At 49.7% G+C, this 27,303-nt stretch overlaps 1 protein-coding gene across 5 annotated transcripts in view; it reads left to right on the forward strand.

Annotated features, from left to right (window-relative positions):
- The first annotated feature begins 1,445 nt into the window (after positions 1-1,445).
- Positions 1,446-27,303, forward strand: part of FBN3 (fibrillin 3) — a 154,221-nt gene continuing 128,363 nt past the window's right edge. For 2 of the 5 annotated variants that reach the window (XM_083483535.1, XM_083483539.1), the window contains exons 1-5: positions 1,446-1,534; positions 16,182-16,450; positions 20,282-20,364; positions 23,817-23,915; positions 26,123-26,218. In XM_083483535.1, coding sequence (XP_083339661.1) covers positions 16,275-16,450; positions 20,282-20,364; positions 23,817-23,915; positions 26,123-26,218 — 454 coding nt within the window. In that variant the 5' untranslated portion in view covers positions 1,446-1,534; positions 16,182-16,274. Of the gene's footprint in view, positions 1,535-16,181; positions 16,451-20,281; positions 20,365-21,281; positions 21,297-21,419; positions 21,428-21,521; positions 21,530-23,816; positions 23,916-26,122; positions 26,219-27,303 lie in introns of those variants that run through there. The other 3 variants (XM_083483536.1, XM_083483537.1, XM_083483538.1) reach the window with 3 other exon arrangements.

The following is a 27,303-nucleotide window of genomic DNA, read 5'->3' on the forward strand; positions in this document are numbered from 1 at the left end:
CAGCAGTTGTCGTAGACAAGGGTGTCCCAAACTTGGGGGTCTAGTTGTTTTTGGGAACTACAAGTCCCATCATCCCTAGCTAGCAGAACCAGGGACCAAGGATGCTGGGAACTGTGGTCCGAAAACAGCTGAGACCCAGGTTTGGAAAACCCTCTTAGACAAGTTTGGGAAACCCTCGTAGACAGTACTGGAGCCAGTGACCCAACTTAGCATACTGTTCCCATTTAGGCCCTTCGATTCAGAACCATGGGGACTAGAAAATTGCTTTGTTTTTAGGGAACACAAATCATAGCTCATAGGGAGAGCTCCTCCTCCTCGTTCCGCCAGGCATCGTTTAATACCAGTCTATGTAGGTCGACGGCAGAGTGCGCAAACTTAAGGGACGGGGGTGTTGGTGTGGGTTAAACCACAGAGCCTAGGACTTGCCGATCAGAAGGTTGGCAGTTCGAATCCCCGTGACAGGGTGAGCTCCCGTTGCTCGGTCCCTGCTCCTGCCAACCTAGCAGTTCGAAAGCACGTCAAAGTGCAAGTAGATAAATAGGTACCACTCCGGCGGGAAGGTAAACGGCGTTTCCGTGCGCTGCTCTGATTCGCCAGAAGCAGCTTAGTCCTGCTGGCCACATGACCCGGAAGCTGTACACCGGCTCCCTCGGCCAACAAAGCGAGATGAGCACCGCAACCCCAGAGTCGGTCACGACTGGACCTAATGGTCAGGGCTCCCTTTACCTTTTTTATGTAGGTCGGCGGCAGAGTGCACAAACTTCCCAGTTTCACAAAACGCTTCCGCCTGATGAAGAGCTTTGTGGAACCCTGAGGCTGGCGCCCACGAAAAGTTCCCAACTATTTAGAAAAACCTCCTCTCCGGCCTCGGGAGCGCAGGCAGGCGGGGGTTTCGCCACCGCCCACCAGACTTTCCCTGTACCCATTTAAGGGGAACAATAGACAGGCCAAATTGGCTTTCTCTCGTCTTTCATTCATTCCTCTCTCCTTCTTCCCACTGCAAGGCCCTTTGAAGTCGAGGGATGTGTTATTAATTTCCCCCCTCTGCCACCCACAGCCTTTCACGCCTGGGAGTCGAGGAGCTGTCATGGGGAGGGGAAATTGGGGGGGGGTGAAGGAGGGAAGGAGGCAGGCGTCTGTCCGGGGGTCTCCAGACCCAACAGAACCAGGGTGCCAAGGAGACATTAGGGAGATGGCAGTCCCTGCTTTTGAAAGCCCACCACCACTGGCTAAACCCCTCCACCTTATGCCCCCCCCCCCGACTGCCTTCAACCAAGCCTTGAAGTTAAAAACTTTTGGCTGAAGAATGCAGCCTTCCTCCCTCTCTGCCCCCTCCTCTTCTCCCTCCTCCCCACCCAGCACCCCTTCTCAAGCTGCAAGGACCTCCCCTTGCCCGATTTGGAGGTCTCTCTCTTCCTTTTCTCCAAAAAGGCTGCGATTTCCCCCCCCCTCTTTCTCCACCCCCCCTCCTGCCCGGCTCAGAACTTAAACAAAGAAATCCACGGCTCATCTTTGGAATTCTAGGACCAAGAAGGTATCTGTAAAACTTCTATCTATTCTTTTTGTTTAAAACATCGCTCCAGATTATTGCAATGGTTTTGGGTTGGGGGGGGTTGTTGGCGGCGGAGGGGGGACGGGACGGACACCCGCCAGGAAAACTATTCCAGTGACTTTTGCAAATGGTGCGTGTGGGTTTTCCTTCGCAGCTCTTTGCTGCGCCGTCCTTTGTCGCCCCTCTCCCTTCTCTCTGCCCCCCCCCCGTTTTCTTTGTTCACTTCTGACATTCCTTAGCCCATGGTCTTTCTTCCCCGATCCCACCCAGGAGAAGGCTAGCAACCTAAGTGCTCCCACCCCCGTTCTCTCCACTTTTGGGGGATGAGTTGGGGTGCTTTTGGGAATGACAAGAAAGCGCCATTCTCTCATCCCCCCCCGCAACTACTCAAAACTTTCTAAGGGGGCTAGGAAAGAGTTTCCCACGGACACCAAAAAAAAGAAACCTCGCGCTCGCGGCGGGATTTTCCGTCTTCTTGTCCCGGATCGCAGGAGTGAGTCTGTCTGCTTTCAAAAAAAAATTAATTTTATTTTTTTTAAAGCCAGCCTCCCTCTCTCCCGTCCTCTCCCTCCCCGCACCATTGGCAAGGAGGTTAGATTCGGTTCTCTCTCTTCCGGGCGTGATCGCGGAGACCTAAGCTGAGATTTCGAATGGGGATGTGGCGGGACACAACCGCTTCCCCCGTGCAAGTCCATCTGGATGCGCGTCGTGCGCCCTGGCGCACGGCTCCCATTCATTGCGCGGGGAACTCTTGTGCCGGCGTGTGTGTGTGGTTGTGTTGCTCGCTTGCGTGGAGTTGCTGCATGCCCTGCCTACCTTAGATTGCTCTGGGGGTGCCGCACCCACACCCCCATTCCCCGTGGTGGCCCCGGATCGCGCGCCACCCCCGAGCCCTGGAGCATAGCGGGGCAAGGCAGATCCAGAGGGGTCTCTTTGTTCCTCTTCACGCTCCCTCCCCCTGCTAATTTTTAGGAGGGGGGGTGGGTTAAGCTTTCTCACATGTTGCTCCGAGAGCCTCTGGCATGCCTACCCCCCCCCGGTGCTGCTGGGAGAGGTTTGCAAAATGGGTGACACCTCCCCCGGTTCCCTGGGAGTTGTATATGCGGGAACTGTTCTGTTTGCAACTTGAATAAAATATTTTTTTCGGGGGGCAATTAAGCCCCGCCCTGCATGATATGGTGCACGCACACCATTGGAACGGCAATGCCCACTAACTTTGGGGGTCCCAGCACCCTCAAATATTTTATTGGGGAGGGCCGAGGCGTTGCCTTCTATGGTTTGCGACATCGACTAGTTTTGTTTCGGGGGCGCGTTCTTGGTGAGTTGGGGGGGGGAGAGGAGAGGTTGGGGGTTTGATGGGGATGGTGGGGGTTCCATGCTTCTGATGGGTTGCACATCAGGAGCAAAGTTTGTGGGGGAAGAAAGGAGCTCCGAGGACATTCCTGCGCTCCTGCTCTGCCCGCCAACCGCCCCACATGTCCAGGGTGTGGGGAGATTCTCACATGACGAGGCTCCCATGCGTGGAGTACCCTTGTGGATCAAACTGGAAGAGGGGCATAGCCCAGTGTGTGTGTGTGTGTGTGTGTGTGTGTGTGTGTGTGTGTGTGTGACTGAGGAGGTATTGATTTTCATCACAGCATCTCTGGACCAACAATCTGACTCAGTCTAAGACAGCTTCTGAATCACTCATGAGGACTGGAACACAGGTAGGCAAACTAAGGCCTGGGGGCCGGATCCGGCCCAGTCGCCTTCTCAATCCGGCCCACGGATGATCCGGGAATCAGTGTGTTTTTACATGAGTAGAATGTGTCCTTTTATTTAAAATGCATCTCTGGGTTATTTGTGGGCCATAGGAATTCGTTCATCCCCCCCCTCCAAAAAAAATATAGTCTGGCCCCCCCACAAAGCCTGAGGGACAGTGGACTGGCCCCCTGCTGAAAAAGTTTGCTGACCCCTGGACTAGAAGCTTAGGTCACTCCTGGGCGATCTGTTCCATGAGCATACAGCCTGATAAAATAATAACATGACATAACAACAACAACAACAACAACAACAATAATTTATAAAAAAAAACTCATCTGGCTGGGCTTCCCCAGCCACTCTGGGCGGCTTCCAACAAAATATTTAAATACAGTAATCCATCAAACATTAAAAACTTCCCTAAACAGGGCTGCCTTCAGATGTCTTCTAGTATCGTTCACCTTCCTCCGTTGCCTTCTGGTTGGGCTCATCACCAGCTCTGCCTCCTGCAGCCAATCGGAAGCCGTGCCTTGGTTTCCGAACATTTTGGAAGTCGAATGGAATTCCGAAGCGGATTCTGTTTGACTTCCAAGGTACCACTGTAGTCCAATCATTTTAAAGTCCTCTTTCATTGCAACTACTTCCCATTTCTGTGTGTACAGAATTCTGGCTGCAGTGGCAGCAATACGTAAACAATATAACCAGCTTTTTGGGGGACCACGTGACCTTCGTCTTGGCAAAGGCGATCCCATCCTTTCACCTTCCTTTAGCATAGGCTTTGGCTCACTTCCTTGAGCAACCTTGGATTTACCGTATTTTTCGCTCTATAAGACGCACCAGACGACAAGACGCACCTAGTTTTTGGAGGAGGAAAACAAGAAAAAAATATATTCTGAATCTCAGAAGCCAGAACAGCAAGAGGGATCTCTGCGCAGCGAAAGCCGCAATCCCTCTTGCTGTTCTGGCTTCTGGGATAGCTGCGCAGCCTGCATTCGCTCCATAAGACGCACACACATTTCCCCTTACTTTTTAGAAGGGAAAAAGTGAGGCTTATAGAGCAAAAAATACGGTACTCGGATTACTATGCACTGTCTCAGACAGTCGTTAGGGCAGTAGGCCAGGGCCTCGGTTCAAATCTTCATGTAGGTATGAAGATCCCTTCGCTAGGTGATCTTGGCTGAGTCAGGCTCTCAAAGGAATCTAATCTGCCCTGTAATATGGCTTCTCTCCCCCCTAAAAAATTAGTTTTTTGTCTGGGCAATTAGTGTCGGAAAAAAATCAACTTGCACCTAGACATTTTCTGATGCCCTAGAGAGCCATCTAATTTAGCATGTTTACTTTACTTGCATTTTGTAAACAAAGCTAAAAGCTACGGGGAGGGGGATAAAAGGCTTTGTGTATGATTGTTTGTGCAGTTGGAACCCATTCTTTGTTAATTATGACATTGATTCCTCCCTCCTCCACTGGAAAAATTAACGGCTTGGGGAAATGTCCGGAAAATTCTCAGTTTGGGAAAAGCGACCACCCTGCAGAATGAAGCCTAGCTCACAAGTGATGAAAAAACATACTTTTTTTTGTTTGCAAGAGAAACTATAGTCTGTTTTATCATTGCAAACAAACAAAGCAGACTGCCGTCTTCTATGGGTACAGAGTCAAGCCATTGGGCTGTCTATACCACACTGAGGCTGACTGATCTTTCTCTCTCTCTCTTGGCTTAGGAGAGACCCCAATTGGTCTCTAGCACAAGGCGGGTGGCGCCGTGGGTTAAACCACAGAGCCTAGGACTTGCTGATCAGAAGGTCGGCGGTTCAAATCCTCGCGACGGGGTGAGCTCCTGTTGCTCGGTCCCAGCTCCTGCCAACCTAGCAGTTCGAAAGCACATCAAAGTGCAAGTAGATCAATAGGTACCGCTCTGGCGGGAAGGTAAACGACGTTTCCGTGCGCTGCTCTGGTTCGCCAGAAGCGGCTTAGTCCTGCTGGCCACATGACCTGGAAGCTGTACACCGGCTCCCTCGGTCAATAAAGCGAGATGAGCACCGTAACCCCAGAGTCGGTCACGACTGGACCTAATGGTCAGGGGTCCCTTTACCTTTACCTTTACATGTCTCATTTAGTACAACCTGCAAAGCATAAACCTCCATCTTCCACCATCTTCCGAGGATGTCCGTTCCACTGTTGAACAGCTCTTGCCATCAGAAAGTTCTTCCTGGAATCTTATTCCATGTAACTTGAAGCTACGGGTTCGAGTCCTCCCCTCCAGACCAGGAGGAAACAAGCTTGCTCCATCTTCCATGTGGCAGCCCTGTAGATACTTGAAGATGGGTCTCATATCTCCTCTTTTCCAGGCTAAACATTCCCAGCTCCTTCAACTGTTCCTCATCAGGCTTGGTTTCCAGACCCTTGATCACCTCAGTAACCCTCCTCTGCCCACCTTCCAGCTTGTCAACATCCTTCTTAAATTGTGGTGCCCAGAATTGGACACAGTATCCCAGGTGTGGTCTGACCAAGGCAGAATAGAGGAGGACTATGACTTCCCTTGATCTGGACCCTAGACTTATGTTGATGCCCCCTAGAATAACATTAGGGTTTTTTTGCTGCTGCATCACACTGTGGACTCATGTTAAAGTCATGGTCCACTAAGGCCCCCAGATCCTTTCAACATGTACTGCTAGAACGCCAGGTGTCACCAATTTTATATCTATGCAACTGGTTTTTTTCTGTTTAAGTGTAGACTCTGACATTTGTCGCTCTTGAAGGTCACCTTGAATTCTGATTCTGTCTCCTGTGGCATCAGCTACCCTTCCCAGTTTAATAGTAGTAATAATAATAATAATAATAATAATAATAATAATAATAATAATAAATTTTATTTATACCCCGCCCTCCCCAACCAAGACCGGGCTCAGGGCGGCTAACACCAGATATAAAACAATTGATTGAAATACAGTGGTACCTTGGGTTAGGTACTTAATTCGTTCCGGAGGTCCGTTCTTAACCTGAAACTGTTCTTAACCTGAAGCACCACTTTAGCTAATGGGGTCTCCTGCTGCTGCCGCACCGCCGGAGCACGATTTCTGTTCTCATCCTGAAGCAAAGTTCTTAACCCGAGGTACTATTTATGGGTTAGCGGAGTCTGTAACCTGAAGCGTATGTAACCTGAAGCGTCTGTAACCCGAAGCACCACTGTACAACTTAAAAATCAAGATTAAAATACAACATTAAAATGCAGCTTCATTTCAGCAGAAACTCAAGTACCTTTTTGGGGATGAAAATGTCAAGTCTTCACCAAGGCTAACTATCCAGACTGGTCCTACGTGGGCCAGAAAAAAGCCAGGGAAGTCCCCAAGTAGGAGTTCCATCACAGAAGGAAAAAGGAAAAAAGAAAGAGGGAGAGGGAATCAAATTGACTCCAAGCCAAAGGCCAGGCGGAACAACTCTTACAGGCCCTGTGGAAAGAAATCAGATCCTGCAGGGCCCTGGTCTCATGAGGCAGAGCATTCCACCAGGCCGGAGCCAGTGCTGAAAAGGCCCTGGCTCTGGTTGAGGCTAATCTGACTTCCTTAGGGCCCGGGACCACTGTTGTTGTTTAGTCATTTAGTCGTGTCCGCCTCTTCGTGACCCCCTGGACCAGAGCACGCCAGGCACTCCTGTCTTCCACTGCCTCCCGCAGTTTGGTCAAACTCATGCTGGAAGCTTCGAGAACACTGTCCCACCATCTCGTCCTCTGTCGTCCCCTTCTCCTTGCGCCCTCCATCTTTCCCAACATCAGGATCATTTCCAGGGAGTCTTCTCTTCCCATGAGGTGGCCAAAGTCTTGGAGCCTCAGCTTCAGGATCTGTCCTTCCAGTGAGCACTCAGGGCTGATTTCCTTCAGAATGGAGAGGTTGGATCTTCTTGCAGTCCATGGGACTCTCAAGAGTCTCCTCCGGCACCAGAATTCAAAAGCATCCATTCTTCGGCGACCAGCCTTCTTGATGGTCCAGCTCTCACTTCCATACATCACTACTGGGAACCGGGACCTCTAGGGTGTTGCTCTTTATGGATCTTAAGGTCCTCTGTGAAAGTGAGCCAATCTAAAATCAGCTGAGGAGGGTATCCTGATCGGTGCCCCCCAGGTCAGATCTGTGCTGTTCTGCCTTCACAGGAAAGCGACTTCCCCATGCCTCACACCATCTCTGTCGGGGTCTCCGTCTCGCTGAGGTCTGGGAGCTAAGCCCCTCTCAGATTTCCTTTCCTTGGGAATCCAACCTAGCCAGAGCTACGATGATTGACTGGAATGGCCATTCGTTTTTCGTTTCCTTTCTTCTTAAATGCACTCTTCCATGCTCCCTGTCACGTTAATCCCAATTCAGAGAGGCGCGTCTTGAGCTCAAAGGGATTCCACAGCAAGATAAACCGGGGAAGAGTAGTGGAGATGTTTACTACGGTTGCCCAAATTGGGAAGAGGGAACGGACAGGCATGTCTAGAGCAGATAACCAGAGCTTCTCAAAAATGCGTTTGACTGTGATAGTGGCCCCACGTGACCGAGAGCGGCTGATGAGATCCATTTAAGAGGGGGACGCGGGTGGCGCTGTGGTCTAAACCCCTGAGCCTCTTAGGCTTGCCGTTTGGAAGGTCGGCAGTTCCCGTTGCTCTGTTCCAGCTCCTGCTAACCCAGCAGGTCGAAAGCACGCCAGGGCAAGTAGATAAATAGGTACCACTGCGGCGGGAAGGTAAACGGCGTTTCCATGCGCTTTGGTTTCCGTCACAGTGTTCTGTTGCACCAGAAACGGTTTAGTCCTGCTGGCCACACAACCCGGAAAGCTGTCTGCGGACAAACGCTGGCTCCCTCAGCCTGAAAGTGAGATTAGCGCCGCAACCCCATAGTCACCTTTGACTGGACTGAACCATCCAGGGGTCCTTTACCTTTTACCTTACCTTTTAAGAGAGAGAAAGAGAGAGACTTTTGATCTTCCAGTAGCACAGGGCAGAAAACTATATATAGTGGTACCTCAGGTTACAGACGCTTCAGGTTGCAGACGCTTCAGATTAGATACTCCACTAACCCAGAAATAGTACTTCGGGTTAAGAACTTTGCTTCAGGGTGAGAACAGAAATCGTGCGGCAGCAGCAGCAGGAGGCCCCATTAGCTAAAGTGGTACCTCAGGTTAAGAACAGTCTCAGGTTAAGAACGGACCTCCGGAACGAATTAAGTTCTTAACCCAAGGTACCGCTGTATTATTATTATTATTATTATTATTATTAATTTCATATATATATATGAACACACACACACACACACACACACACACACACACACACACACACACACACACAGAGTGGTACCTCAGGTTACATACGCTTCAGGTTACAGACTCCACTAACCCAGAAATAGTGCTTCAGGTTAAGAACTTTGCTTCAGGATGAGAACAGAAATCATGCGGCAGCAGCAGGAGGCCCCATTAGCAAAAGTGGTACCTCAGGTTAAGAACAGTCTCAGGTTAAGAATGGACCTCCGGAACGAATTAAGTTCTTAACCCAAGGTACCGCTGTATTATTATTATTATTATTATTATTATTAATTTCATATATATATATGAACACACACACACACACACACACACACACACACAGAGTGGTACCTCAGGTTACATACGCTTCAGGTTACAGACTCCACTAACCCAGAAATAGTGCTTCAGGTTAAGAACTTTGCTTCAGGATGAGAACAGAAATCATGCGGCAGCAGCAGGAGGCCCCATTAGCAAAAGTGGTACCTCAGGTTAAGAACAGTCTCAGGTTAAGAATGGACCTCCGGAACGAATTAAGTTCTTAACCCAAGATACCACTTTATATGGAGAATTGTAGAATTGTAGAGTCGGAAGGGACCTCGTGAGTCATCTAGTCTGACCTCTGCAATGCTGGCGTCTTTTGCCGAAGGTGATTCTTGAACCCATGGGCCTAAGAGCCTCATGCTCGACCAACAGAGCTAAATAATGATATGTGACTTAGAGCTCCTGATGAGATCAATTTACGAGAGAGAGAGAGAGAGAGAGAGAGAGAGAGAGAGAGAGAGAACCTCTGAGGAAGGAGACTCCATCACTTTCCGAGACAGCACATAGAATCATAGAATCATAGAGTTGGAAGAGACCACAAGGGCCATCGAGTCCAACCCCCTGCCAAGCAGGAAACACCATCAGAGCACTCCTGACATATGGTTGTCAAGCCTCTGCTTAAAGACCTCCAAAGTAGGAGACTCCACCACACTCCTTGGCAGCAAATTCCACTGTCAAACAGCTCTTCCTGTCAGGAAGTTCTTCCTAATGTTTAGGTGGAATCTTCTTTCTTGTCGTTTGGATCCATTGCTGTCTTCTTCGGTTATCAGGGATGCTTTAACTGAGATTCCTTCCTTGCAAGTGGTTGGACTAGATGCAGACCCTCCAAGTATCCCTATTTTCCAGGGACAGTCTTGGATTTACAGAAGCTGACCTGGTTTCTGATTGGAGTGCCCTGCTTTTCCTTAAAGGTAAAGGGACCCCTGACCATTAGGTCCAGTCGTGGCCAACTCTGGGCTTGCGGCGCTCATCTCGCTTTACTGGCCAAGGGAGCCGGCGTACAGCTTCCGGATCATGTGGCCAGCATGACTAAGCCGCTTCTGGCGAGCCAGAGCAGCGCACGGAAACGCCGTTTACCTTCCCTCCGGAGTGGTACCTATTTATCTACTTGCACTTTGATGTGCTTTCGAACTGCTAGGTTGGCAGGAGCAGGGACCGAGCAACAGGAGCTCACCCCGTCGCGGGGATTCGAACCGCCAACCTTCTGATCGGCAAGTCCTAGGCTCTGTGGTTTAACCCCCAGCGCCACCCGTGTTTTCCTTAGGACGTCCCTATTTTCATTAGAGAAATGTTGGCAGGTAGGGAGTTTTGCAACCCCTGAAACGAGGAGATGGAGTAACTATACAACCACTGCTTTTTAATTGGGGCTTGCTCCCAGGGAGGAATGGGCGAATCTCTCAATTTCTGATTTTCTCTGTTTCTCATTTCTCCACACTTTAAGTTAGAGCTGTCCTACATTCGGATTTTCTTGGACACAGCCAGTGGCGTAGCGTGGGTTGTCAGCACCCGGGGCAAGGCAAGTAATTTGCGCCCCCTAACCCGTGGATTTGCGCCCGCTAACCCTAACCCCCAGGTGTTGCGCCCGGTGCGGCCAGCCCCCCCTGCACCCCCCACGCTACGCCACTGGACACAGCCAGAATATGGCAGTCAGAAACAGTCTCTGGGTGGAAATCACTGAAATGTCCAGGAAAATCCGGACGTATGGCAACCCGTGTTGGAAATCTAGACTTTTGTGTCCAGATTTTCCCTTTTTTTGAAATGTGGCAACCCTGCTTTAATTTTGCTTCTCCGTTTTTCCACATCAGTCTGCAAACTTCTTTTTTTAAAGTCCCCATAAAAACCCAGCACTCCTCTAGCAACAGTGCTACTGAAAATGCACGCTTTTGCAAAGAAATTTCTCCTGGTTATAGTGCGTTATTGCAATAAGGTTATGAATGCAAGTAGGCGCATTTCTAAGCATGGCTGTACACATTTACTTGACTGGAGATGTGCATTGCAAAATTCAGGAAACTGCGAATTGTCGAAGGCTAGCAATGTTTGTGCATTGTTGCGGAGAGACAAATTATAGTCTGTTTGCTTGTAATTGCAATCTGAATTGAGTTTCTCAGCCATCTCGCCATGCACAGAATTGCAGGCGAAGACTCTAAGGGGCTTGAGACGCCTTTGTTTCGGATGCCATCCAGGTTGTAAACTCGTTGGGTGGTCTTCAGGTGGAATAACAAAGCGTCTTCCAGCTGGAATGTAAGCTAAGGAGGGGTTGGGCCATATGGCAGGAAAACACTAGGCTGGGTGCTTTAACCCAGGCACATAGGGAGTTGCTTTAGAGCAGCTCGAAGTATTTGTCCAACTAGCCCCTACTGCAACTCGCTCTACGTGGGGCTACCTTTGAAGGTGACCCGGAAACTGCAATTAATCCAGAATGCAGCAGCCAGACTGGTGACTGGGAGCGGCCGCTGAGACCATATAACACTGGTCCTGAGAGATCTGCATTGGCTCCCAGTACGTTTCCGAGCACAATTCAAAATGTTGGTGCTGACCTTCAAAGCCCTAAATGGCCCAGTATACCTGAAGGAGCGTCTCCACCCCCATCGTCCAGCCCGGACACTGAGGTCCAGCACTGAGGGCCTTCTGGCGGTTCCCTCCCTGCGAGAAGTGAGGTTGCAGGGAACCAGACAGAGGGCCTTCTCTGTGGTGGCGCCCGCCCTGTGGAACGCCCTCCCTTCAGATGTGAAGGAAATAAGCAGATATCCTATTTTTAAAAGACATCTGAAGGCAGCCCTGTTCAGGGAAGTTTTTAATATTTAACGCTGTATTGTTTTTAATACTTGATTGGGAGCCGCCCAGAGTGGCTGGGGAAACTCAGCCAGGTGGGCAGGGTATAAATAAATTATTATTATTATTATTATTATTATTATTATTATTATTATTATTATTACATATTGTCTGCTCTGACTGGCAGCCGCTCTCCAGGGATGCAAATGGGGGACATTCTGTATTTGGAAATGCCAGGGATCTTCTAAACCCTAAACCCAGGCACATAGCGAGTTGCTTTAGAATAGCTCGAAGTATTTGTCCATCTAGCCCCCATATTGTCTGATCTGACTGGCAACCGCTCTCCGGGGATGCAAACAGGGGATATTTTGCACTTGGAAATGCCAGACATCTTCTGTACGCAAAGCTGGGCTGCAGCCTATTCCAGATAGCAATAATTCACAACAAAAATGTTGATGAGTTTTCATGAGGATGTCAATAATAATAATAGAAAAATAAACCATCAACTAATGGGGCGCTGCAAGTAGATAAATAGGTACCACTCTGGCGGGAAGGTAAACGGCGTTTCCGTGCGCTGCTCTGGTTTGCCAGAAGCGGCTTAGTCCTGCTGGCCACATGACCCGGAAGCTGTACGCCGGCTCCCTCGGCCAGATGAAGCGAGATGAGTGCCGCAACCCCAGAGTCGGCCACGACTGGACCTAATGGTCAGGGGTCCCTTTACCTAATGTAGAGATGTAGAAATCTAAACTGAATTTAAGGCTGGGTGAATGAGAAACAGAACGAAACCCAAGCTGGCAGATCTGCAAAATTCCCTAGTTAGGGTCTTTCCCCCTGAACATGGCTCCCTCTTGCACCACCTGATTTCAATGTCAAAAGTTAATTTGACAATCAGAGTGTGGGTTGCTTGCCACAGGCTTCTGTTCCTTTGCTTCTTTCCCCTTCCACATGGCTGATGTGCAGTCATGCGCATTGATGTGCTCCTATGTGCAGCGGGTTGGACTAGATGACCCCGGGGTCCCTTCCAACTCGTCTATGACTCTTTTTCTGATTGCAATGAGACCCCTTTGTGCGGCATTGAGCTGGTGTGTATACAGTGGTACCTCGGGTTACAGACGCTTCAGGTTACATACGCTTCAGGTTACACACTCCGCTAACCCAGAAATAGTGCTTCAGGTTAAGAACTTTGCTTCAGGATGAGAACAGAAATTGTGCTCCAGCAGTGTGGCAGCAGCGGGAGGCCCCATTAGCTAAAGTGGTGCTTCAGGTTAAGAACAGTTTTAGGTTAAGAATGGACCTCCGGAATGAATTAAGTACTTAAGCCGAGGTACCAAAATGGTCAAAGGCCTGGAAACGATGCCTTATGAGGAACGGCTAAGGGAGCTGGGCATGTTTAGCCTGGAGAAGAGGAGGTTAAGGGGTGATATGATAGCCATGTTCAAATATATAAAATGATGTCACATAGAGGAGGGAGAAAGGTTGTTTTCTGCTGCTCCAGAGAAGCGGACACGGAGCAATGGATCCAAACTACAAGAAAGAAGATTCCACCTAAACATTAGGAAGAACTTCCTGACAGTAAGAGCTGTTTGACAGTAGAATTTGCTGCCAAGGAGTGTGGTGGAGTCTCCTCCTTTGGAGGTCTTTAAGCAGAGGCTTGACAACCATATGTCAGGAGTGCTCTGATGGTGTTTCCTGCTTGGCAGGGGGTTGGACTCGATGGCCCTTGGGGTCTCTTCCAACTCTATGATTCTATGATTCTACCACTGTATATGCTCCCACACTCTGGCAAAACACCACACCCCAAAATCATCTTGTTACAACCATATTTGTTGTTGTTGAGTCATTTAGTCGTGTCTGACTCTTCATGACCCCCTGGACCAGAGCACGCCAGGCACTCCAGTCTTCCACTGCCTCCCACAGTTTGGTCAAACTCATGCTGGTCTCTTTGAGAACACTGTCCCACCATCTTGTCCTCTGTCCTCCCCTTCTCCTTGTGCCCTCCATCTTTCCCAACATCAGGGTCTTTTCCAGGGAGTCTTCTCTTCTCATGAGGTGGCCAAAGTCTTGGAGCCTCAGCTTCAGGATCTGTCCTTCCAGTGAGCACTCAGGGCTGATTTCCTTCAGAATGGAGAGGTCTGATCTTCTTGCAGTCCATGGGACTCTCAAGAGTCTCCTCCAGCACCAGAATTCAGAAGCATCCATTCTTCAGCGATCAGCCTTCTTTATGGTCCAGCTCTCACTTCCATACATCACTACTGGGAAAACCATAGCTTGAACTATATGGACCTTTGTTGGCAAGGTGATGTCTCTGCTTTTTAAGATGCTGTTTAGGTTTGTCATTGCTTTTCTCGCAAGAAGCAGGCGTCTTTTAATTTTGTGACTGCTGTCACCATCTGCATTGATCATGGAACCCAAGAAAGTAAAATCTTTCACTGCCTCCATTTCTTCACCTTCTATTTGCCAGGAGGAGATGGGACCAGCAGCCACGATCTTAGTTATTTTGATGTTGAGCTTCAGATCTTTGTTCAAAAAACCCTACGTTAGCCAGGACTTGTTGCACACCACACAGCCAAGGATGCGCCCCATGCACCCCAGGATGTGCGCCACACACCCTGCGGGTTGTGCGCCATTCCCCCTGGGACATGTGCCATGCCTCCACGGACGCGCGCCAGCTATGTCCCCAGATGTACGCCGCTCCTGGTGCTGGAGCAGGTAGCTTCGCCACTGGTTTACAGCAAGGGTTTTAAACCATTGTGCAGTGGCACCCTGGGGTACCTCTAAGGAAGAAAGATCTTCATCGGCTCCCAGTACGTTTCCAAGCACAATTCAAAGTGTTGGTGTTGACCTTTAAAGCCCTAAACGGCCTCCGTCCCCTATACCTGAAGGAGCGTCTCCACCCCCATCGTTCAGCTACTGAGGTCCAGCTCCAAGGGCCTTCTGGTGGTTCCCTCCATGCGAGAAATGAGGTTACAGGGAATCAGGCAGAGGGCCTTCTCGGTGGTGGCACCTGCCCTGTGGAACGCCCTCCCGCCAGATGCCAAGGCAATAAACAACTATTTTACTTTTAAACGACAAGTGAAGGCGGCTCTGTTTAGGGAAGTTTTTAATGTCTGACGCTGTACAGTGGTACCTCGGGTTAAGTGCTTAATTCGTTCCGGAGGTCTGTTCTTAACCTGAAATTGTTCTTAACCTGAAGCACCACTTTAGCTAATGGGGCCTCCTGCTGCCGCTGTGCCGCTGCTGCACGATTTCTGTTCTCATCCTGAAGCAAAGGTCTTAACCTGAGGTACTATTTCTGGGTTAGCGGAGTCTGTAACCTGAAGCATATGTAACCCGAGGTACCACTGTATTGTTTTTAATATTCGGTTGGAAGCCGCCCAGAGTAGCTGGGGAAACCCAGCCAGATGGGCAGGGTGCCCCCGATGGCACCCGAGGCGAACCGCTCCCCCGCCCCCTTCGTCCGCCAGTGCCCCAAACCGTGGTTTATTAAACCATAATGAACCAGGCTGTTGTGTGTTTTTGCCAGCGATTTTATCAACACAGAACCAAATTGTATATTGATTCACGTCAACATTCCTCTCTCTGTTAGACGGTGTGTTTATCGATGCGCAGATGTGCATGATTAAGGAACTGCCGAGAGGGAAATACATGCATTGTACAAGATTTGGAATATATATATATATGCAACGGGGTGGATTCCTCTTCTATGAGCTCCACTTCCAAAGCAAAACCAGTTATTTAGATAAGGCAAAGTCCACAGCAACACCACATATTTAAAGCACTAAAAGGTCACTTTAAGGGACGCGGGTGGCGCTGTGGGTTAAACCACAGAGCCTAGGACTTGCCGATCAGAAGGTCGGCGGCTCGAATCCCCGCAATGACGGGGTGAGCTCCCGTTGCTCGGTCCCTGCTCCTGCCAACCTAGCAGTTCGAAAGCACGTCAAAGTGCAAGGAGATAAATAGGTACCGCTCCGGCGGGAAGGTAAATGCGTTTCCGTGCGCTGCTCTGGTTCGCCAGAAGCGGCTTAGTCCTGCTGGCCACATGACCCGGAAGCTGTACGCTGGCTCCCTCAGCCAATAAATATATATATACTACTGCTTTAGGTCCAGTAACTTGAGTGGGTCTCCTCGGAACAGAACTCAATTTTTGGAACCATCAAGCCAAATGTAGTTATGATTTTGTAAGAGCTGTGCAACTGCAAAGAGAACACACATACAGTGTTACCTCGGGTTAAGTACTTAATTCGTTCCGGAGGTCTGTTCTCAACCTGAAACTGTTCTTAACCTGAAGCACCACTTTAGCTAATGGGGCCTCCTGCTGCTGCCACGCCGCCGGAGCACGATTTCTGTGCTCATCCTGAAGCAAAGTTCTTAACCTGAGGTACTATTTCTGGGTTAGTGGAGTCTGTAACCTGAAGCGTATGTGACCTGAAGTGTATGTAACCCGAGGTACCACTGTATAAAGAAATCATGGACCATGAAGCCCTCGAGAAGTTTGGGACCTTATCTGATTTCTTTTCCCTTCCAGCTCAGAAAAGGAAGCTCCGATTTCCTGCTGTTGAGCTGCAGAGACCCTCCTGCTGGACCCAAGGTGTTGGTGGCCTGATTTCTTGCACCCATTATGGGACCCCTGTGGGTGACCCGCTTCCTCCTGGGGTGCACGTCCCTCGCCTTCTACCAAGAGTTCGCCAGCGGACAGCATGACGGAGACCTCCAGCCCGACAGATTTGCAAGCAGCTACGAGAGCAAGCAGCCCCCTAGCCGAGTGAGGCGAAGAGGCCATGACACTTTGAGAGGGTAAGCGATTGGTAGGCAAACTAAGGGCCGGGGGCCGGATCCGACCCAATCGCCTTCTCAATCCGGCTTTTAGCGGCTTATCATTTTATCGGATCAGCTGATAAGCGGCTTAGCGGCTTAGAAAAAGGGGGGGAGGGGAAAAAAACCCCACAGGAACTCGCAAGACATTTTCGTCTTGCGAAGCAAGCCCATAGGAGATTCGTTTTGCGAAGCACCTCCGAAACGGAAAACTCTTTCGTCTAGCGAGTTTTCCGTCTTGCGAGGCATTCGTCTTGCGGGGCACTACTGTATTTTAAGCATTCGTGGAATCATAGAATTGCCCCTTGGCTGAGAAAGCTGGGCAGAGTGCGTTAAAAGCATTAAAGGAAGACCAGCTGTTAGATGGAGGCATCAGAATCCATTAATAAACTTGACAGACAGGGTCGTGGGTGGCTTATCCTTTGCAACAAAAGGTGGCTGTTTTTCCTTCCATGTGGTGCTGCAGCTGGCGAGGTGTCGTGTGATCTGCTCTCTTCTTCCCCCAAATGCGCTTAAATTGGTTTGCTTGAGAATTTCCTGCCTCGGGTGTCTTGTTCCCCCTGCATTCTGTCGCATTTACGGATTGCTCCCTGCAAAACACACTGGGACCTCGGTTCTCAAACAGTACTGGAAGTCCGTTCCATAACCAAATCATTCCAAAGCCAAGGTGCGCTTTCCGATAGAAAGCAATGCGAAACGGATTAATCTGTTCCAATTTTTTAAAAACAAGCCCCCAAACAGCAGTTTAACATGAATTTTACTATCTAACAAGACCACTGATCCATTAAATGAAAGCAATAATCAATGTAAGGCAAAGGTAAAGGGACCCCTGACCATTAGGTCCAGTTGTGGCCGACTCTGGGGTTGCGGCGCTCATCTCGCTTTATTGGCTGAGGGAGCCGGCGTACAGCTTCCGGGTCCTGTGGCCAGCAGGACTAAGCCGCTTCTGGCAAACCAGAGCAGCACACAGAAACGCCGTTTACCTTCCCGCCGGAGTGGTACCTATTTATCTACTTGCACTTTGACATGCTTTCGAACTGCTAGGTTGGCAGGAGCTGGGACCGAGCAACGGGAGCTTACCCCGTCATTGCGGGGATTCGAACCGCCGACCTTCTGATCGGCAAGTCCTAGGCTCTGTGGTTTAATCCACAGCGCCACCCACGTCCCATATATTTCATTTAAACAACCTTAAATCAATGACTTCCCTTCTTCTCTTTCCGTACTTCCTTTTGCATACCATCCATCCCTGCATATTTTAAATAAACTAAACCATTCCGTGTTCCATTGTTACATCCATCAAAACTTATCTGCACTGTTGAATTTATCTTAATGCTACAAGCGTTTTGAAATGTGCACCATTTTCACCCATATAATCAGTAAACATTCTCCAGTCTTTTTTTAAACATACGTCCTTCTCGTTCTCTTGTTCCATATGTTAAATCTGCAAGCTGCACGTATTCCATTAGTTCAAATTCTTTGGCTGGGACCTCTTTGGTTTTCCATTTTGGGGGCTAACAAATCACGGGTGTCAAAAAAGACTATTTATTTCTGCTACTGCTGCGGCCCGTGTTTTGATGAATTCTGCTTCCTTGTAGGTTTTTAAGCAGAGGTTTACAAGCCATCTGTCATGGATGCTTTAGCTGAGATTCTGGCATTGCAGGAGTTGGACTAGATGACCGCTGGTGTCCCTTCCAACTCTACAATTCTACACTTTTACATAAATCACATAACTCGTATTCATTTGATAAACGTCAAAGCAATGGCTTTGCATCCGTTAGTCCTTCACTATAAGCATGTTCTGTCGTTCTTGGATGTGCGTGTTTGTGAGAGAGAAACCCCCCCTCCTAACCCCCACCTCCATCCCATAATGTAAACATATAGCAGATGTATTGATACAAGAACTCTGAGCAAAGGTATGTCTGAGGCTGAGGTCCAGCCCACACACATCTTGGGACGAAGCCTCGCTGGAACTGGCGCTGCTCACTCCGCAGCAAGCTTTTCCAGGGTCGTGCTGCTGTGCAATGACTCGTTCCCAGGCTTTTTCTTGGCTTGGAGGTTAATCCACGTTGAGTTTGAGGAGGTTTAAAAAAGTAAAGGGACCCCTGACCATTAGGTCCAGTCGTGGCCGACTCTGGGGTTGAGGCGCTCATCTCGCTTTACTGGCCGAGAGAGCCGGCGTACAGCTTCTGGGTCATGTGGCCAGCAGGACTAAGCCGCTTCTGGCGAACCAGAGCAGCGCACGGAAACGCCGTTTACCTTCCCGCCGGAGCGGTACCTATTTATCTACCTGCACTTTGACGTGCTTTCGAACTGCTAGGTGGGCAGGAGCAGGGACCGAGCAACGGGAGCTCACCCGTCGCGGGGATTCGAACCGCGAACCTTCTGATCGGCAAGTCCGAGGCTCTGAGGTTTAACCCACAGCGCCACCCGTGTCCCTCTCAAGGAGGTTTACTCCCAGGTAAATGCGGGCAGTGGGGGGCCTTGCTGTCAGGGGAGTCTGCACAGCATCGTGAGCTAAGTCAGACGATCACAGCTAGGGATGCAAGAGGAATTTGATTCCAATTGCATCTGAAGGCCTGGTTTACTCTTCCCAGAACAATACAGGGAACTGAAGCGCAGGAAAGATGGAAGGAGATGGGTATGTTCGGTCTGGAAAAGAGGAGGGAAGCTTTTAATGTTTGATGAATCCTTTTTAGGGAAGCTTTTAATGTTTGATGTATCACAGTATTTTAATATTCTTTTGGAAGCCGCCCAGAGTGGCTGGGGAAACCCAGCCAGATGGGCGGGGTATAAATAATAAATTATTATTATTATTATTATTATTATTATTATTAGAGAGCCATCTTCAAATATCTAAAGGACTCTCACATAGAGGATGCAGCGAGCTTGTTTTCTCCTGCTCTGGAAGGGCAGGACTCGAACCCGTGGCTTCAAGTGACAGGAAACTCAAGATCAGGAAGAACTTTCTGACAGTGAGAGCTGTTCGACAGTGGCACGGTCTCCCTTGGGATGTGGCGGACTGCCTTGGCCATTTGTCGTGGGTGCTTGAGTTGAGCTTTCTTGCATTGCAGGGGGTTGGATTAGATGACCTCTGGGTTGCCTTCCGACTCTACGGTTTTATGATTCTGTCTTCCCGAAATTCACACTTATTTCTTATCATCTTTTTAAACTTTTCAAAAACAAATAAATTAACACATACGTTTCAATACATAGTAAAACCGTTATTTTTGTTGACTTCCCACCCCCTTTTCCATTCTGTTTTTATTTCTCTCCCTCTGCTGAACCCTGTCCTCCCTCTCTGATGTCTCAACAGTGCTGCTATAATCTTTAAGTTCTTCTGTTGCTCATAGAACGGAAGGGACCCAAAGGTCATCCAGTCCAACCCGCTGCAATGCCACGAATCACAGCTGACCAATCCCTGGCAATGGGTTCAATGGCATGCAACAGGTCCTAGGGTCCCATCTCCAGGTCAGAGTCGGAAATTGCCTTTGCCTGAAATCCCAGGAAGTCACTGCCAATCAGATCAGCCTCCGCATGAATCCAGCTCCACAAGGATCTCAGCTGCAAGTTTGGGAAAGCCCACAATCTGCCTTGAGACTTCAAAGAGCTCTTGCTGATCAGTGTAAGTGATGCTAAAGTGGACGGTGGTCTCACTCAGCGTCAGGGAGTTTCAGGTGTTTTGCAGTTGCTCCAAACAACCCCAGAGACAGGGAGCATCCAGGTAAACGCCATAATCTGCCCCATCTACAGGTTTGTTGGCCGTTGCAAGCAGGGAGCAAATGTTCAGCTTGTGACTCTCTCGTTGACTTTCAGGCCCAACGTCTGCGGATCCCGGTTCCACTCGTACTGCTGCCCCGGATGGAAGACCCTCCCCGGTGGGAACCAGTGCATTGTCCGTGAGTATGAGCCAGGGTTATGTCTCCCAGTGCATTGTCCGTGAGCATGAGCCAGGGTTATGTCTCCCCGGTGGGAACCAGTGCATTGTCCATGAGTATGAGCCAGGGTTATGTCTCCCAGTGCATTGTCCGTGAGTATGAGCCAGGGTTATGTCTCCCCGGTGGGATCCAGTGCTTTGTCCGTGAGTATGAGCCAGGGTTATGTCTCCCAGAGCATTGTCCGTGAGTATGAGCCAGGGTTATGTCTCCCTGGTGGGATCCAGTGCATTGTCCATGAGTATGAGCCAGGGTTATGTCTCCCAGTGCATTGTCCGTGAGCATGAGCCAGGGTTATGTCTCCCCGGTGGGAACCAGTGCATTGTCCATGAGTATGAGCCAGGGTTATGTCTCCCAGTGCATTGTCCGTGAGTATGAGCCAGGGTTATGTCTCCCCTGTGGGAACCAGTGCATTGTCCGTGAGTATGAGCCAGGGTTATGTCTCCCAGTGCATTGTCCGTGAGTATGAGCCAGGGTTATGTCTCCCAGTGCATTGTCCATGAGTATGAGCCAGGGTTATGTCTCCCAGTGCATTGTCCGTGAGTATGAGCCAGGGTTATGTCTCCCCTGTGGGAACCAGTGCGTTTTCCATGAGTATGAGCCAGGGTTATGTCTCCCTGGTGGGATCCAGTGCATTGTCCATCAGTATGAGCCAGGTTTATGTCTCCCTGGTGGGAAACAGTGCAATGTCTGTGAGTATTGGCCAGGGTTATGTCTCCCCGGTGGGAACCAGTGCAATGTCTGTGAGTATGAGTCAGGGTTATGTCTCCCCTGTGGGAACCAGTGCGTTGTCCATGAGTATGAGCCCGGGTTATGTCTCCCCTGTGGGAACCAGTGCATTGTCCGTGAGTATGAGCCCGGGTTATGTCTCCCCTGTGGGAACCAGTGCATTGTCCGTGAGTATGAGCCAGGGTTATGTCTCCCAGTGCATTGTCCGTGAGTATGAACCAGGGTTATGTCTCCCTGGTGGGAACCAGTGCATTGTCCATGAGTATGAGCCAGGGTTATGTCTCCCAGTGCATTGTCCGTGAGTATGAGCCAGGGTTATGTCTCCCCTGTGGGAACCAGTGCGTTGTCCATGAGTATGAGCCAGGGTTATGTCTCCCTGGTGGGATCCAGTGCATTGTCCATCAGTATGAGCCAGGTTTATGTCTCCCTGGTGGGAAACAGTGCAATGTCTGTGAGTATGAGCCAGGGTTATGTCTCCCTGGTGGGATCCAGTGGCCAATAAACCGAGAGGAGCTCCATCGGCCAATAAACCGAGAGGAGCACCGCAAGCCCAGAGTCGGCCACGACTGGACCGAATGGTCAGGGGTCCCTTTACCTTTACCTTATACCTCTGCTTTCTAAAACGTTCCATATTAAGTTGGTTTTGCACAAGCAGCGTTAACTCTGGGGCATGAAATGGTCTTAAAATTGCCGTTTTCACGGCTTTGCTTTATTGGGGTGAAACGTTTCGGTTTGATGTTTCTACCTACAAGTGTGAGCTGTCCTTGGGATCAAAACAAGCACTCAAACAAATGAAAAGCTCCATCTAGATTTGTCCCCGCCCCCCATGAGGATCCTCAAATTACACAACCAGAAAAGTTGGTTTTGCAAGAGCTCTTTCGTTTCAGCTGCTTGAAAGCTCCTTCCAGGGCTAAATTATAAAGAAGTTTAACAATTGGTTTGCAAGCCTGGTATACCTCCCACTTAACACAGCGTTATGGCCTTTTAAACAGTCGCGGCTCCACCCAGTGAGTTCTGGAAATTGTAGTTTCCTAGGAGTGCTGGGCGGACGCGGGTGGCGCTGGGGGTTAAACCACAGAGCCTAGGACTTGCCGACCAGAAGGTCGGCAGTTCGAATCCCCGCGACAGGGTGAGCTCCTGTTGCTCGGTCCCTGCTCCTGCCAACCTAGCAGTTCGAAAGCACATCAAAGTGCAAGTAGATAAATAGGTACCGCTCTGGCGGGAAGGTAAACGGCGTTTCCGTGCGCTGCTCTGGTTCGCCAGAAGTGGCTTGGTCATGCTGGCCACATGACCTGGAAGCTGTACGCCGGCTCCCTCGGCCAATAAAGCAAGATGAGCGCCGCAACCCCAGAGTCGGCCACGACTGGACCTGTGGTTTAGACCACAGCGCCACCCGCGTCCCTACTGATGGTGAAGGTAAAGGGACCTCTGACCATTAGGTCCAGTCATGACTGACTTTGCGGTTGCGGCGCTCATCTCGCTTTACTGGCCGAGGGAGCCGGCGTATAGCTTCCAGGTCATGTGGCCAGCAGGACTAAGCCGCTTCTGGCGAACCAGAGCAGCGCACGGAAACACTGTTTACCTTCCCGCCGGAGCGGTACCTACTGATCTACTTGCACTTTGATGTGCTTTTGAACTGCTAGGTTGGCAGGAGCTGGGACCGAGCAATGGGAGCTTACCCCGTTGCGGGGATTCGAACCGCCGACCTTCTGATCAGCAAGCCCTAGGCTCCGTGGTTTAGACCACAGCGCCACCCGCGTCCCTACTGAAGGTGAAGGTAAAGGGACCTCTGACCATTAGGTCCAGTCATGACCGACTTTGGGGTTGCGGCGCTCATCTCGCTTTACTGGCGGAGGAGCTGGAGTACAGCTTCCAGGTCATGTGGCCAGCATGACTAAGCCGCTTCTGGCAAACCAGAGCAGCGCACGGAAACACCATTTACCTTCCCGCCAGAGTGGTACCTATTTATCTTCTTGCACTTTGACATGCTTTCGAACTGCTAGGTTGGCAGGAGCTGGGGCCGACCAATGGGAGCTTACCCCATTGCGGGGATTCGAACCGCCGACCTTCTGATCAGCAAGTCCTAGGCTCCGTGGTTTAGACCACAGCGCCACCCGCGTCCCTACTGAAGGCGAAGGTAAAGGGATCTCTGACCATTAGGTCCAGTCATGACCGACTTTGGGGTTGCGGCACTCATCTCACTTTACTGGCCGAGGGAGCTGGTGTATAGCTTCCAGGTCATGTGGCCAGCATGACTAAGCCGCTTCTGGCGAACCAGAGCAGTGCACGGAAACGCTGTTTACCTTCCTGCCGGAGTGGTACCTATTTATCTACTTGCACTTTGATTTGCTTTTGAACTGCTAGGTTGGCAGGAGCTGGGGCCGAGCGACGGGAGCTCACCCCGTCGCGGGGATTTGAACCGCCGACCTTCTGATCGGCAAGTCCTAGGCTCTGTGGTTTAACCCACAGCGCCACCCGCGTCCCTTGCCTTCAGTGGCTTAGGGCCTCATCAAACCTAAATTCAGCCCTGGTGACCTTGTGAGCTCCCAGGCCAGCCCACCTCACAGGGTTATTGTGAGGCCAGAATGGAGAGGAAGAGAGCCTCATTGGAGGAACGTTAGGGGAGGGATGAAAGGTCATGGCCTTTAAACTCCTTTTCTCTTTCTCTCCCCCCTTTCCCCCAACAGCCATTTGCCGGAACTCCTGCGGAGATGGGTTCTGTTCCCGACCCAATATGTGCACCTGTTCCAATGGGCAGCTGTCTCCAAACTGCGGCTCCGGAGGAGGTGAGGAGACAGGGGGACTTTGTGTGAGATGCGCATGTGTGGTAGGATGCTCCTTCAGGTATACTGGACCGAGGCCGTTTAGTTTCCGGGCCCAATTCAAAGTGTTGGTTCTGACCTATAAAGCCTTAAACGGCTCACGACCGCAAAACCCTCTTTTTTTTTTTTTTTTTGGTGCAATGCGCTTTTTACAGCATCTCTCCCCCCCCCCACCTTAATATGTTGTTGTTTAGTCGTGTCCGCCTCTTCGTGACCCCCTGGACCAGAGCACACCAGGCCCTCCTGTCTTCCACTGCCTCCCGCAGTTTGGTCAAACTCATGTTAGCAGCTTTGAGAACACTGTCCCACCATCTCGTCCTCGGTCGTCCCCTTCTCCTTGTGCCCTCCATCTTTCCCAACATCAGGGTCTTTTCCAGGGAGTCTTCTCTTCTCATGAGGTGGCCAAAGTCTTGGAGCCTCAGCTTCACGATCTGTCCTTCCATTGAGCACTCAGGGCTGATTTCCTTCAGAATGGAGAGGTTTGATCTTCTTGCAGTCCATGGGACTCTCAAGAGTCTCCTCCAGCACCAGAATTCAAAAGCATCCATTCTTTGGCAATCAGCCTTCTTTATGGTCCAGCTTTCACTTCCATACATCACCACCTTAATATACATGAAGCCCCTTCTGCTCTCAATTTCACTGTGATGGAGACCCCAGATGTTAGCAATCTCCTCAGCTATGTAAGGAATTCAGGCTTGGGGAGGGGCTTTGGGAAAGGGGCTACATTGCCTGCATTCCGGTGGTCCCTGGGGGGTCGCTGGGGGAGGGAGGCGGGGGGGGGGAGTTAAGATTTCACAAGGCATTTTTTGGGGGGGGGGCTGCCTCCACAACAGGGTGTGAGGCCAGATGGAGAGAGCAAAGTGGATGTCGGTTTCCTATGGCTGAACTTTGGAGAGGTTCAAAGCTTTTTGGAAAGCAGTAAGGGGCACAAAAGGATGTGGGTGGCGCTGTGGGTTAAACCACAGATCCTAGGACTTGCCGATCAGAAGGTTGGCGGTTCGAATCCCCGCAATAACGGGGTGAGCTCCCGTTGCTCGGTCCCTGCTCCTGCCCACCTACCAGTTCGAAAGCACGTCAAAGTGCAAGTAGATAAATAGGTACCGCTCCAGCGGGAAGGTAAACGGCGTTTCCGTGCGCTGCTCTGGTTTGCCAGAAGCGGCTTAGTCCTGCTGGCCACATGACCCGGAAGCTGTACGCCGGTTCCCTCGGCCAATAAAGCGAGATGAGCGCCGCAACCCCAGAGTCGGCCATGACTGGACCTAATGGTCAGGGGTCCCTTTACCTTTATTAGGGGACACAAAGGTCTTCTCTGCTGTGTTGTATCAGTGGGGAAATTATTGTCAGGTGTGGAAACAGCTGGGGCAGTTTTTCTCTCCCCCCCTCCCAATAATATTTATTAAGTTTCATATAAAAACATATCTTTAACATAACCGAAAAAGAAAAAAACAATAATGAGAAAAAAGAAAGAAAAGAAAAGAAAAACCAAAGAAGTACCAACCCCACATAATACCACCACATATATAAATACAATAAAGCTTAATTAATTAAAATTCAACTTCATAAACATATTACTTGACTTCCTCTAATCTCTTCCATCTGAATTTCTTTGTCATTGAATGTAGCAGTTTCCAATATCGTTATTTCTTAGAACAATCATCCTGTCACAATCATATTTCCTAACTTTCCTTATGGTATTGTTTCTTATTTATTTATTTAGTCCTGATTTAATCCTCAGCCTAATTAATTCTTTCAAGTACAGTGGTACCTCGGGTTAAGTACTTAATTTGTTCCGGAGGTCCGTTCTTAACCTGAAACTGTTCTTAACCTGAAGCACCACTTTAGCTAATGGGGCCTCGCGCTGCTGCCACGCTGCCGGAGCACGATTTCTGTTCTCATCCTGAAGCAAAGTGCTTAACCTGAAGCACTATTTCTGGGTTAGTGGAGTCTGTAACCTGAAGCGTATGTAACCCGAGGTACCACTGTAGTTACCAATCTTTAATATTACAATATTCAAATAGTCTTTAAATTTCTTGCATTCTTCTTGATATTCCTCTTCTTTCTGGTCGCGGATATTATTAGCTTCACCGTTAAACTCTCCGCCGTTGCATCTCTCCATTCTCCTTCTGCTCCTCGGCTGCCTCCATAAACCTGCCTCCTTCTTCCTCCCCCAGTTCAGTCCTGCAACGTGAGATGTATGAATGGCGGGAGCTGCAACGAAGAAGCTTGTCTGTGCCAGAAGGGATACACTGGGACCTACTGTGGCCAGCGTGAGTACCGGGGTGTGCATGCTGTGAGCATGGAAAAAGGCAAAAGAGCAGCCCTGAGCTGAGATTTAGAAGGCGATTGGGCTGGATCCGGCTCCTGGGTCTTAGTTTGCCTACCTATGCTCTTGGGCTTACCGATCAAAAGGTCAGTGGTTCGAATCCCCGTGACGGGGTGAGCTCCCGTTGCTCTGTCCCAGCTCCTGCCAACCTAGCAGTTCGAAAGCACACCAGCGCAAGTAGATAAATAGGCACCACTGCGGCGGGAAGGTAAATGGCATTTCTGTGTGCTCTGGTTTCCGTCACGATGTCCCATTGCACCAGAAGCGGTTTAGTCCTGCTGGCCACATGACCTGGAAAGCTATCTGTGGACAAACGCCAGCTCCCTCCGCCTGAAAGCGAGATGAGCGCCGCAACCCCATAGTCGCCTTTGACTGAACTTAACCGCCCAGGGGCATAGCTGTCAATGTTTTCCTTTTTTTAAAGGGAAATTCCCTTATTCCGAATAGGATTCCTCGCAAGAAAAGGGAAAAGTTGACAGCTATGGCAGGGGGAGCCAATGCCAGGCCTTGCTAGCATGGCCCGTAGTTGGGAAAGATGGGAGACAAACTAACAGAGTCAAATGATTAAGGCAGGCGATTCTGACTCAACATCAGGAAGAACTTTCTGATTTTGTATGCCGAAAATGCATAAACCAGGAGAAACGCACATGGAAATTCTCCCGATTCCCTGTGCCTTTCCTTCCTATATACATAGAAACGTAAGGCTGTCGACACGGTGCAATACACAAGGCCACCAAAAGGCGGCTACTGCAACTCCCGTGTGAAGGCAGATTCTCAGGAGGTTTTTTTTTTTTTATAATAATTTTTATTGCGTCTTTTTCCAGATTACAAATATAACAGTAACAAAGAATAAAAGAGCACAAAAAAGAAAATAGAGAAAAAAAGAAATAAAAAGAAACAAGCACAGCAAAACCAGACCATTTCATCAACTTATTTCAGATTTCTATCGGACTTCCCCACATCTCCCCGTAATGCATTCTTGGCAATAAAATTATCAGCAAGTTATAACCTTGTTTCACGTGTTTTTTG

Source organism: Podarcis liolepis, assembly GCF_965112155.1.
Source record: "Podarcis liolepis genome assembly, chromosome: 18".
Classification (NCBI taxonomy): domain Eukaryota; kingdom Metazoa; phylum Chordata; class Lepidosauria; order Squamata; family Lacertidae; genus Podarcis; species Podarcis liolepis.